At 44.0% G+C, this 12,927-nt stretch overlaps 1 protein-coding gene across 1 annotated transcript in view; it reads right to left on the minus strand.

Annotated features, from left to right (window-relative positions):
* MAP3K1 (mitogen-activated protein kinase kinase kinase 1) overlaps window positions 1-12,330 on the minus strand; it is a gene marked incomplete at its 3' end in the record, with an annotated part of 60,421 nt that extends 48,091 nt beyond the window's left edge. Inside the window, exon 1 of the mRNA XM_080362980.1 lies at window positions 11,846-12,330. Coding sequence (XP_080219106.1) covers window positions 11,846-12,306 — 461 coding nt within the window. The 5' untranslated portion in view covers window positions 12,307-12,330. The remainder of the gene's footprint in view (window positions 1-11,845) is intronic.
* Between the last annotated feature and the right edge of the window lie 597 nt (window positions 12,331-12,927).

Genomic DNA, 12,927 nt, shown 5'->3' on the forward strand with positions numbered 1-12,927 from the left:
TGATGAAGCCTCAAGTCCATGCAGATGTTTGAAGGAAGACACACCATTGAATGTAGCTGGAAGAAGGCTGACTTAAGCCCTGGCTGCACAGGATCAGTAAAGAACACACTGTCATGTAATCCCATCCTGAAGAACTGAAGGCATTTGCATAGTAAGCTTCAGTTGTATTTCTAACAACAAATACTATGTGAACATTCAGACAACATGATACAAACTGTATCTCTTTGAACACTGCAGACAGGGTTGGTCAACAATTTCAGAAGACAGCTTTCCCATATACTTTCTTAATATGTCCAGGTTAATCACTAGCCAGTCAGCCACACATCTACACAAAGTTAGAAGCAAGTTGCTGTATGAATATGGAATACCACAGTTCTCAGTTCTTATACCCTGACTGCCCATTGGCAGCTTCTGAAGGACTGATGTAGTTAAAATGAAAGAGCTAAACATTTTAAATCCTGTAATTATAGATTATTTTTGTGACTGCAAACAAGTATATATTAACCCAACAAACTCTTATCAAAAGTCACCATGGTAAGAAACAGCTACACTAACTGCTTCCATTGTGAGAGCCAGATTTATTCCCTCCCAGTTATAAAAACATGCCATTTATTTAAACATGGAAAGGGAGTAACAGTGCTAGACCCTTATTGTCTCATTTCCCATTTCCTTTTAGGTATCAAAATGCAGACCTTGTCATAAAAAGGCTCAGAAATGCAATGAAGCAGACATTGGGCCTTCAGGAGAAAAAAACGAGATGTTGGTTCTCTGAAGGTAACTTAGCAGTGGAAAGAGCAAGGTCTACGTAGTATCTTTTATTTTCCAAAAGTGGCTATAAAGAAATCTGAGGAAAGATTGCACAGGCTGACTACTACTGACACATGCCAAAACCTTGCCCAATTGTAACTACAATGAGAATTTTGACTGAATTTATGTTTACCCACTAATTATTTGTGGTTTCAAGAACAACAACAACAAAAAAAACAAACAAACAAAAAAAAAACCCCAAAAAAACCCAAACACAAAACAACTTCTAAAAATTCATTTAAGGTAAAATCCATAAGTCTGTTTTATGCCTTCACCAAATCATACAATCTATACAATCTATTTGTGATTTTTGCTGCACAATAAAGTGTTTTGAAATCCAGAGATGGTGCCCTCTCCCCCAGAGATTAACTGAAAATACTTATGGAAATGGTCCTTTCTTAAGGTAGCAGCTCCCATAACACAAGCTGTGTTCTCCCCACAGAGGGGAGACAGAGCACAGCTGCTCTCAACTAGTAAAACCAGTAGAGCTCTTTTGCAGAGGTGACAAGGTTTCACAGATCTGAAAATGCTGCAGTTGCATAAATCAGTCCTCTGTCTGCTTTTGGCCTTGTACCAGTCCAGTTTACCTACTTACTGCTTGTGCAAATCAGGGGGATGTGTAGTCCCTTTGGCTCCATGATCAGAGAAACTTAATGTACATTTTGTACCAATGGTAAGCAAAGAAAATTAATTTGTTCAGCAGTCTTTCACTTACAAACACAAATAGAAACAGAGCTGAATTATTTCCCAATAAGCCAGAAGAGGCAAGCTGGGTATTTTTTCAAAATCTTATGGCTCCTTAAGTATAGCTATTTATACCTAAGAAGGTCCTGTGTATATTAAAGAATTAAAAAAAAAAAAAAAAAGGAAAAAAGGAAAAACAATCATATTCTTAGTTTTGACAACTTTTATTTCACTCTTACAACCTTTGAATCAGGGTTTTAATCATGACAGAAACTCATCATTTTTAGATATTTCACAAATCACCATGCACCAAAATACTATCAGCATGGCCTAGGCAGAAGCAACAAAATAGTGCTAAACGCATTTGTATGCAGCCATTCTGCTAGAACCAGGTCGTCTTGCAGTTTGTAACACATATTACACTACCAGATACTGCATCCTTCTTTTTCCTGAGCTCTACAGGTACCTGCTGCTTGAGGCACTCAGAGGTGGTCCACCTCACTAAACCTTATGAGCCCCACACCAAGTTTTATGTAGCTGAGAGCCACAAGATGCACAGAATTTACCTACTCATTGTGAGTACAACAGGTTTTTTGCCAGCATCACCTTGCTGCCTGTAGCTCGACAGAGCTGAGAAGCAGAGAAACTTCACTCAGAACTCTACAGGAGTCACATGTAACTTCAAGGTGGGCATAGTGGCAACTGGAGTCCTGGCTTTCCTTTGAATTGCGATTCGTGTTTTGAATGAAACCCAGATTAGAGAAGTCTCACCTACTCAGTGATAAACCTTGCCTTATTTCAACCTAATCTGCCAATACCACAAATGGGATTAGATACACGACAAGTGAACACTTGCTGACAAAGAATACCAGTGAAGCCTACAAGGCTTCACCATCGCATACGGTTTTTACAAGAGGCTCACTCACAAGATCAAAACCTGTATTTTTGTTTAAGTCCCAGCTATTTATGATTATTTACATCTCAACTACTTAAACACATGTACTCTGAAGACAATGGAAATACTTAGGCACACAGAGCTAAGCTGCTGCCTGAATATAAATGTTTTTTTTAAAAAAATATATTTTTCAATTCAGAAGAAGTCAGAGACCCATTTTGATGATGCTCCTATGGAACTTTGTCTACGTGGTGGAAGCTGGCAGATTTCCTACTAGTTCCTCTTGCAAGCTCCTCGGCAGTCAACGCTGCAGGCTGAAAGGAAGCCAAAAGCCTAAAAGTTCTGGCTGTGCTCTCCCTTGCAGTCTTGATTCCCAGGGTCTACAAGTGGCCTGCCCTGGCACGGGACCTATATTCCCTTTGCAGTCAATTTAAAAATACAGGAATGTAATTCACACATGGACGATTTCTAAATGCCAAAGGAATTGTCCTCCTCTGTTTGGCTTCACTGGGCATCCTCACTAGCGGCAGAACTGTAAAATACCGCCACAAACACGCAGCTCAGAGCAGGTCAGAACAAGCAAACAGGAGAGCATATTAATTTTCTGCTTAGGTACTAAGGAGAATGATATACTTCAGCATATTTACCCAGACAAGATGGTCTACTACTGTACCCAAACATGCTGGAACTTAACCATATGCTTAAAAGACAAAACTAAAGATATATTAGCACTGTTCCTCTTACCATTCATACATATAACTTTCTAAAAATCTAATATATACTTCAAAAATTTCAATGTAAGTAATGTAATTTCAAGACTAAGTATAATTATACTCCAAATTAGTTCAGAAATATGAACGTTAAATAGTTTCATTAGTTTAATACCATTAGTCACACAAAATAGAGGGAAGATTTGGTTTAAAACAGCACCTTTCTCAGAAAAGCCAAAGTTTTCATAAAGGTTTGTGATATTGTTAGTGAACTTACATTATATACAGAATGCCAAAAGCAGCAGCCAAGGAAAGTTACTGATATTGATGTATTTGTTGCAGACATTTGAATCAGATATCAAGACCTTCCTAGTGGACATCATATAGAGAAACTTTCAGCTCAAAGCCTTCCAACATTTTTGTTTCCTTCAGAGGGAAGTCCAGCTTCCACTGTAGAAAAAAACCCCAGAATTTGTAGGAGAGTTTAGGACTGCAGTCTGCAAACTGACATCTTTATTGAACAGAAAAAAAGGTTGGCCTGAGAAATTATTTGGGGTTGAAATGACAAGCACCGCAGATACAAAGAAACACTTCACACTTATTTTACTGATCTGTTACTTTCTAACCTTTTCCCCTATGTTTTCCTTTCCCAAGGGAGTCCCTTCTGGCTTTGAACTACCTAAACAAGGAAAAAGCTTTATAAGAATGGAATCCTTCACTACCAACAAGAAAGCTGACATGAGTGACAACAGTAATCACTGTGAACGGAGGCATGCTGACCTGCATTGGAAGCCAAATGCAGCGGCAAGGCATTACAACACTGTAACCCACTGCAGCAATTCTAAATTGCCCTGTATCACCCGAGCCAAACACTTTGCCAAGTGTTAATATTTCTCCTCACTAAGCTTGCTGAGAGGGTACCATAGCATGCCGGTTTACAATACTGAACATATCCATACATTAAATCACCTTACAACCTTGCACAGATGGAAAACATCTTAGTTTAATCCAAAACATTGTATTAACTCAGTTCCCTGATGGGCATTACCTGCCCGCTTTCCACAAAAAAATGGCAGTCTGAGTGTCATGTCAATATTCGGAGTGACACAAAATAGACCGGTCACCTAGTCTTTTCTGCATGAGTTTGGCACAATGCAGCTCTAAGATGACAGCCCTGCAGACTGCCTGCATCCCTCTCCGCCAGAGATCAGCGTGGCCTGGAGAGTTTCATTTCATGTCTTCTTGTACACAAGGCTGGGGGAGGGGAGGAAGGGAGCTCCTTCTCCTCCCTCTTCCTGTAACACTGGCTTAAAACAAATACAGACAACAATCTGCATGTCTTTGAGACTTCATCCCCACGTACCCCGCTCTTCCTCCCAAGAGCCTCTGGGAGGGATAAGAGACAAGCAATTGCAAATCAGAGCAAGTTCTTGCTAGGGGAAGGAACTGCAACTCTCAGCCTTAGAAAGACGTTTGAAGAAGCTGTAAACAAGCAGAACATACCAGTGCAGGAGAGCATGGCTCGCACCTTGGAGGTTCAAAGAGAAAGGTGGTTCTGCTGGTTGCAGTGACCCTGCCAGAGCCAGCAGCTGCCACTGCAGGGCAGGCAGCAAAGAGCCTGGCTGAGGTTGCTGGCCAGTACAGAACAAACGCATTCTGCACTTACTATGGAAAACCTTATCAAAACCCCAGTGCCTGACAGTTCCTACTGGCTGGGGCACCAGATTGGTCTGCAGAGATTGGGTAATCCGCTGAATTGAGCTGTTCATTACAAATAAATGGTGAACCTGCAGTTAAAAACGCCAAGAAATTAATGTCTGCTATATATTTACAGAATATATTTTTTTTTCTTGAACTATATGTAGACAGTACTGAAATAAGTTTTTAAAAATAAACTTATGCATATTAATATCGTTTTAAGAGAAACTCCATCCAGCACCACTCCATTTAAAAAAGAGCTGTTTACTTTTCCATTTCAAGTCTGAACTGCCTAAGACTTTTACACAACTATAGGAGCCATTGCCTATGTCTTATTTATGTAAATAATCCAACTAAATTAATAAGGAACACAGATCCTTTTCAGATTCTTAGGAACACAATCACGCTGTTTCCGTGAGTGTCCATGCTGGTCACAACCACCGTATTTTCTTACATTAGGCAAACAAGTCTTTAGTTATAGTATAGGCACCAGTAGATGCATTTACTTTAGTGAAATAACAAACATTCCAGATGTATTTTATGGGAACATTTAAGCTACTGATTACATATCTGGTGGTAAAGTTAGAATTTGCAACAAGAGGGAAAAAAAATGAAAGTAATGTTAGTATCATACCTAACAACTCCATGGTCTAAAACCACAGAATAAGTAAAAAAAAAATAATTATAAACTGGGAAAACTGTCACTGATTACACATGCATTTTCAAAGTGCAAATCCAGCAACCAGAAACTAAGGTACTGTCATAATTGAAAGCAATTAGAATACTGTCTTAACTATTACAAGAAGCAAACATCTGCCTGCTAGACTGTATTAATCTGACAAGCTCAAACTCTATATGAACTGCAAACTGGAGGTCACTGCAATTTTCACCACACATTTCAGATACTTGCATTCTCTATGCCTCTCCAGATGCAGAACAATTAAATATTACCTGAAGACAAAAAGGAGACCCTATTATCCACTGGGCTTTGAAGCTTCCCTTTGAAACAATACAAAGAATTACTAAAATAAAACTCTGCAATCATGTATTGGCAGTAGAATGGGATGTAGCACTGACAATTTGTTTAAAGAAACTAAACTGTTTCTCAGTTTGGTCTTATCAGGAGTTGTATTTTTTTCTTCAACACTTAAAATATTTACACCGAGCTCTTCCAGTATGTGAAATGAACAATCCTGAAGATGCAAGCATGGCAGCCACACAGGACATAGTAAAAAAATCCTCCGGGTGTAAGAGGGTATTTGACAGAAATAACTAGTGAAATGAAATGCATACCCATGGGCCAAAACAAGGAGTATTAGTTGCATACCTTTGAGGGTTAACTACCAGCTCACAAAAGGGCCTGACAATCATTGCTGACAGCTGAGCAAAGACTCACTTCAGTTTGCTCAAAAAGCAAGATGAGTGGATGCTCAAGAAGAGGATGAAAAAGAGATCAGAAAACAAGATGTCAGATGTGGTCAGATGTCAGTGTGGTCTAGCAGATGCAGCTCGTTTTTCCAGCACTCTAAACCCACCTTCCACATGATCCTGGGTAAGTTACAAGGAGCTGCGGTACCAACAGCAGTGTGAAATTTATTGATGAGAGATACTAGGGAATAATTGAAGTAACCTGGCATAATAGGTACATTAGCAGCCATTCCACTACAAATTATAATATTAGGACAAGAGAGATGAGAACTAACAGTATTATGCTATATTTCCATGAATGATGGGAACAGTTTACACTTCAGGGACATAAAAGAAATTTATGCAGACAGTGGGAAACAAAGGTAGACTGACCTCAATTACAGTTTAATCTCATAGCAGAGAAATGGGAATATTCAATGTCATTCTAAGTAAAAAACACCCCACCAAAACACCACACTTTTTCAAACATCTTCAAATTCTTAGTCATCAGATGCTGAACACTATCAAAAAATTGGACATTTCTGAGCAAAATTAAGAGGGAGTGATGGCTCTACCAGCTTTTATTAAGACAACTTGAAAAGTATTTCATCAGTTTCCAGACAGAAGGTAAACAAATCCTAATTTCAAATGACTCAAATAAACAGAGGTGCTGTTTTTCCAGGACATTTTTCAGTCAAGACCAAACAAAACTTACCTAAAAAAAAAAAAACAAACCCAACAAAAAACTACACCCCAAAAAAACCCCAAGCCAAACAAAAAACCTGACCAAGCAACAAAACAAAAAAAAAACCAAAACCAAACCAACAAAACAGAACTCAACCATAATCCAAAGAAAACTTCAAAATGCACAAACCAACAAACAAATAAAAATCCTAAAATACACAACCTCCTCCCACCCACCAACCTATCTTATAGGAAAAAAATAGTCAAGAGTATTCACCACCGAGCAGGATTGTCCAGTTTCGCAGTGTGGTGGCACAGGAAATCGGAAGCATTCCGCAGGCAACACTCAGCCTCCGGGTAAAGATAAAAATGGAGGGAAGCAACAGAAAGCAACTTCCCACTTAACCAGGTTCTCCTACTCACCTACAGACAATTAATGAAGCCTTCTTAAAGGCTTTCTGTCCACTTTGCCTCAGGCAAAAGAATGAACTGTAATTCTAGAGTTTTAAGTGAGAGCAGATAAAAAGAGGCAACCCTTGGGTCTTTGCAAAGAATCCTCTGAGAACACCAAAGCAAAGAAAAGCATTAGAAAAATTAGAACTCAAACCAGATCTGTTTTCTTATCACCACTGCTGCTGAAAACTAGCTTTACAAGTTTGTTTAAAGAACAGCTACAAGGCAATGTATAATTTCTATCTTACACAAGCCCAAGCCAAGTTTCGCCAATACTGGAAGCCAGCAAAAGCCAACAGGAGCAGCAGCATTCCCACAGCCACCCCACCCTCAGTGCCTGGTCCCACTCTCATCTCACAGTGTCCTGCACCAGCTGCGCTGTTACCTTTACTCCAACCTCAGACCACAACTGATGCGTTAGCACACTAAAAGATCCCTTGAAGGTCAAATCCATCACACGGAAATGAAAAACTGATGTTCATATCTTGCACTCAACATGTTGGAGCTTTGGGCAAGGCATGATTGCACATGCCCACACACAGGTATCGCGCCGCGCTGTGCGGAGACTCCACTGAGTGACAGCGGAGACTGAACCTTCAGTATCACTAAATCCCATGAGACAGAAAGCTCCAGATTAGTTAGTTACAATCTATTTACTTTGCCTAGGAACAAAGAAACTGCCATGCCAGATCAGACTATTTAAGCAGAACTCTACCACTTGCAATAACTAAGAGTGATAAAAATCAGACACTGTAGAGGGTGACCCTCTCCCAAACATACTCTCAATACGAAGAGCACAGCAGAGGTAGAAGGTGAATTTTCTCTCACAGAAGTATCCAGCTCAAACTGGAAGCAGAAAATTTGATGGCTTATTTAAGCAGCCAGTTAAAAATGTCCAGCATTATGGGCTTAGTTAAAACACATAAAATAATATTTTACCTTAGCTAAGAGTAGTCAAGGTCAATAACAAGCCATATTTTTTTTCCCCTCAGCTATATTTTGACAAGATTAAGAGAGAAAATGATCATCATTTCAGATTATAAAAAAAAAAAAAAGGAGCAAGTCAAATCTTGGCCACGCTGCTGTGCTTTCACTGTTCCCACCCAGCCCTGCACTCCATTAAAGCACTCGTGCCCGTCTTTGAAAGTCACCAAACAAAGGTGCTACAAATTGATAAGCAGAGCTAAAACTGATGAGCTTTTGCTAATATGCTAGTACTATACACTAATATATACATAGTCAAAACTTCATTTTCATAGCTTGTCTTTGATGTCTCTGGCAGGAGCCAAGCAGAAACTGCAGAAAATGCAGCATAAATATCTACAAAAAGTTGTCTTGCAGCTGAAGTATCTGACAAGTCTTCCATATCCAGTAGATACATTTCCAAACAATTTTCAAGCCAGTCACACACCACGTCATTACTGAATGCAGAGGAGATGAACAGCAGCATTTCCTGCTTTTTATTTTTATAAAAACAGGATAATGGCAGTAGAACTAATCCTGTACTTGGGGATGCAATAAGTCACCAACACCAATTTTGGACACAAATACACATCACTTAAAGGGTGTGAATATTTTAAAATAACATTTTTTTAAGGTCATAGAGAAGAAGGGGTGTTTTGCCTTCATGGATTTCCCCAATGTAACAAGAAATTATACTACAGTTACCACTGAATCACTATTTGGATCTTTTTATATAAACTAAATCAATATACTGTCAGTACAGATATGAGATAAGAGGTCTGAAGTGCTTTATGTTGAAGCTGCATTTCCTAGTAAAACAACTCCCTCCTCCTTCTCCTCCCGTGATATAAAAAGATAGCTTGTAACGTTCAGGGCTTTTAATGAAAATATTTGTTCTACTGCCATGACAAGCTGAATGCTTGAGAGATTAAAGAAAAAAAGGTAATATTTACATTTAGGACTTAACAGCAGAGTCAGTTTCCCTTCTCAGCTTCATTATGATGCTCATGCAGGTCTTCCAGCATAAACAGAAAATCTGTTCTAAAAGAAAGTAACTGTAACACCAAAGAGACTGATAGAGGGCCTTCAGAGCAAGCACAGTATCTTTTGACTAACAGCAGATCCTTACAGGAAAGCACAACTACTGTATTTTAAAACAAAATAGAAAACTTCTATGTAACACATTATTTTGATTATGTCCCTCAATTTGACTCTTAGTAAAAGTCTGGGCAACAGCTGCAAGCACAACTTTAATGTGTAATATGCTGTCTCTCAGATATAAATTAACCTCCCTCCTTTGGCTAGAATAAGTCAATTAATATTACAATAAGGCCAGAAAGGCATTTTAAGTTCTTCATAGGGCCTGATAAAGTAGTACTTTGTCTAACATCTCTTCACTGGTAACACAAGAGATACTCTACATGAGCATTTATCTTATATTTCTGAAGAACAATCACTATCAATGCTGCCATGTATTTTCAAATGCCAAATTCAAAGTAGACTATCTCACTAAAATATTACACAGAAAAGCACTTAGCATTTAGTATTTTCTATGATCTGTTAATATTCCTAGTCGAATGTCAGCAAGCATTTAGGAGAAGGGTATTAACTTGTACACACACTCAAAACACTGACTTGTCCAAATGCAGGTACTTAAAAGTAAGCAAAACTGTCCATGTGAAAGGAAAAAAATTCCACAGCTGCTCTGTCATTGCTGCTGTGGGACTGACTAGCAAGGATGGACTCAGTGTTTCAGCACTGATGCGACATGCATTGACCTTCCTGAACCTCTCATATTGACCCTAACTCCTGCTTGCTATCACCATGAGACTCTGAGTTGCTTTAAACATGTTCCAACACTGAGTCTTTATTTTCCTTGAAAGCCATGAAACTGGTTACAACTGTATTATGAGACGCAGTACACTATAATTTTATTACTTGATAGAGACAAAGATGGTCCTGAGTCATAAAAAGATAAGTTACTCACTAAAATTCATACATTATTCCCCCTTCAAAACACTTAAGATTTCCCACTAATCTTTTTGTAAGCAGAGAGACATTTCTTATCTGTTACAACCACACCACAGCAAGTATTTTTACATTGCCCCAGAAATAGACCAAAATCCATCTGAACTGCTGAGAATTCATACAAACAGGACATTGGTCTAGAGATCAGTTCTTATTACAGTCGTCCCAAGATAAGTCAACCTTTAGAAAATATTCTCGAGGTTTAGTTGACATAAGACACAACTAAAAAGAATACACGTCATCTGTCCAAACTGAAGCTCGATTTCTTAGGAGGTTTAAGTAATTAGCCAAACTGTAAGGTGGCATTCGAATAGGTCCTTGTCGGTTAATACTAAGTATTTAAACTACATAGTCCACATCATATAAAAACTTACAAGAAATCTATATGAAATTGTCAACTTCACAACAAAATGACACCGTCACTACTGCAGCACCTTCCCAAACACATACCGGTCAGACATTGCAAGTGCACATTTAAGCTAAAATGTGCTCTGAAGCACTTAAACTGTTTCGCCATGGATGTGAGTTCACTCTCATCCCGAATACTTCTACACGTCAAAAAAGGCAGAATCCGGGCAGATCTCTAAAACTTCAAGAAGGTAGACTTATCAAACAATACAAACGGAAGGCAAATATTGGCTACAAACAGTAGGGCACTAAATGAAACCACTGAAATACGTCACCTAGAGACTAAAGCACCAAAAAATTACTTTCTCTCGGAAAGAGAGAAGGTTTATGCTTGAAAGCCTTTCTGCGCCCTTACTCAGAATCAAAGAAAACAGTCCCGCACTATCACTATGCTGCAAATTGGACTTAGACTTCGTGAAGTCCTTTTTTAATGCAAAACACAAGCAAAACAAACAAACAAAAGCACAACAAAAAACCCCCACAGCTCAGTTCTGTGCAGCAAACTGCGAGGACGGTGCAAGAGGCTCCCGGGGAGCCCCCGCGGCAGACGCACAGCCGCCCGGAGCGCGGCGCGGCCCGCGCCCTGCCCCGCACCGCCGAGCTGCGCGCAGAGACACCGGGCTCCGCTCGCCCCGACACCCACCAGCGCACACACCCGCCCCCCGCCACCAACTCACACTGCAAAGCCGTTCGGGACTCGGGCAGAAGTTAAACACAAAAGCACCCCCCGCAAACGCACCCGCCACCCCCCGCGGCTTGGCTCCCGCGCAGTTCGACCCGCTGACAGCTGCAGGCGGCCGGCGGGACAGCCCGGTCCGGCCCGGCGGCCGCCCGTCCCTCACCCACGCACCAGGTGCCCCCGCGCCCCGGGGGAAGGCGACGGCCGAGGGCTGCCCGCCGCGCCCGAGCCCTGCGCTCTGAGGGCGGCTCCCGCCACCCCCGCATCCGCTGCCGGCCCGCGGCCAGGCGGCGTCCGGGCGCCCACGACGGGGAGCAAAGCACCGGAGACCACCCCGAGCCCTCCCCGCGGGAACAGCCACGCCGCCGCTGTCACCCGCCACAGCCCAGCGTCGAGCCCCACGCGTCGCCCACCCCGGCACTCCCTCACCTCGCGGGGGGGGACGGCTCCATCCTCCGCTCTGCGCCGGGGTCCGTCCCCGCCGGGCTCCCCGCCGGCAGCGGCTCCAGAAGCTCGGCGCAGCGGCTGGGAGAGGCAGCCGGGCTGGCGGGGCTGGAGCGCGGCGGCCCGGGCAGGTAGTGGAGCAGCAGCGTCTCGGGGGGCTCCGGAGAGGAGGAGGAGGCGGCCGGGGCGGCGGCGAGGAAGAGGGGCGCCTCGGGCAGCCGGTCCAGCTCCACGCTCCGCACTTTGCGCAGCTGCTTCCGTCTCCAGTCAGAGCGCTGCTCCCGGCAGCCGCCGCCCGCCTCCCGCAGGAGCCCCTCGCTGCCGCCGGCGACGCTCCCCGAGACCGCGCCGCCCTTCGGGCTCCCGCAGGCGGCGGCGGCCGCCTCCGCGCCGCTGCCCGAGGGTAATCCCGACGACGAGGTGCGATTCCCCGCCGCCGCCGCCATTTTCTCTGGCGGGTCACATCGGGCTCCCGGGGATCGCGGGGAGCCAGCGCTCCAACCCACTGCGGAAACGGCGCTGCCTGCGCAAAAGGCGTAGGGCGGGGGGGGGGGAGGCGGGAAGCGGGCGCGGATTGGTGGCGACGGGGGGCGCGGGGCGGGGCGGCCGACTGTAGGTGCAGCGGGGCGGGGCCGAGCGGCGCCCCGCCCCGCCCGCCCCCGCGCAGGTGTTGGCGGTCGGAGGGAGCGGCGCCCGCGCGCCAGGGGCAGGGCTGGGCTCAGCCGCCGCGGACCGACGGGCCGGGCAGCGCCGCGCCGCGCCCGGGAGTGCGGAGGCGCCAAGCGGGGAGGGCGTCCCCGCCCCCACGCGACCCTTCCCACGTGTGGGGTAGCAGCGGGGGCTCCGGCGGCCCCGGGGCGGGGGACCGCGGCCGCTGCCCGGTGAGAAGCTGAGGCGCGGGGAAGCGCTTCCCCAAACTGGGGCCGGCTCCCGGCTGCTCCGCGCCCCAGCTCGCAGCACCCCGTTTGTACGCCCCCTCTCCCCAGCACCCTCAAAACTTCCCCAGGCGATGTCTTGCCCGGGAACCGGCCGAGGGGCGCACGATGCCCGCGCTGCAGCGAGCCGCT

Source organism: Nesoenas mayeri (genome assembly GCF_963082525.1).
Source record: "Nesoenas mayeri genome assembly, chromosome: Z".
In the NCBI taxonomy this organism is placed as follows: domain Eukaryota; kingdom Metazoa; phylum Chordata; class Aves; order Columbiformes; family Columbidae; genus Nesoenas; species Nesoenas mayeri.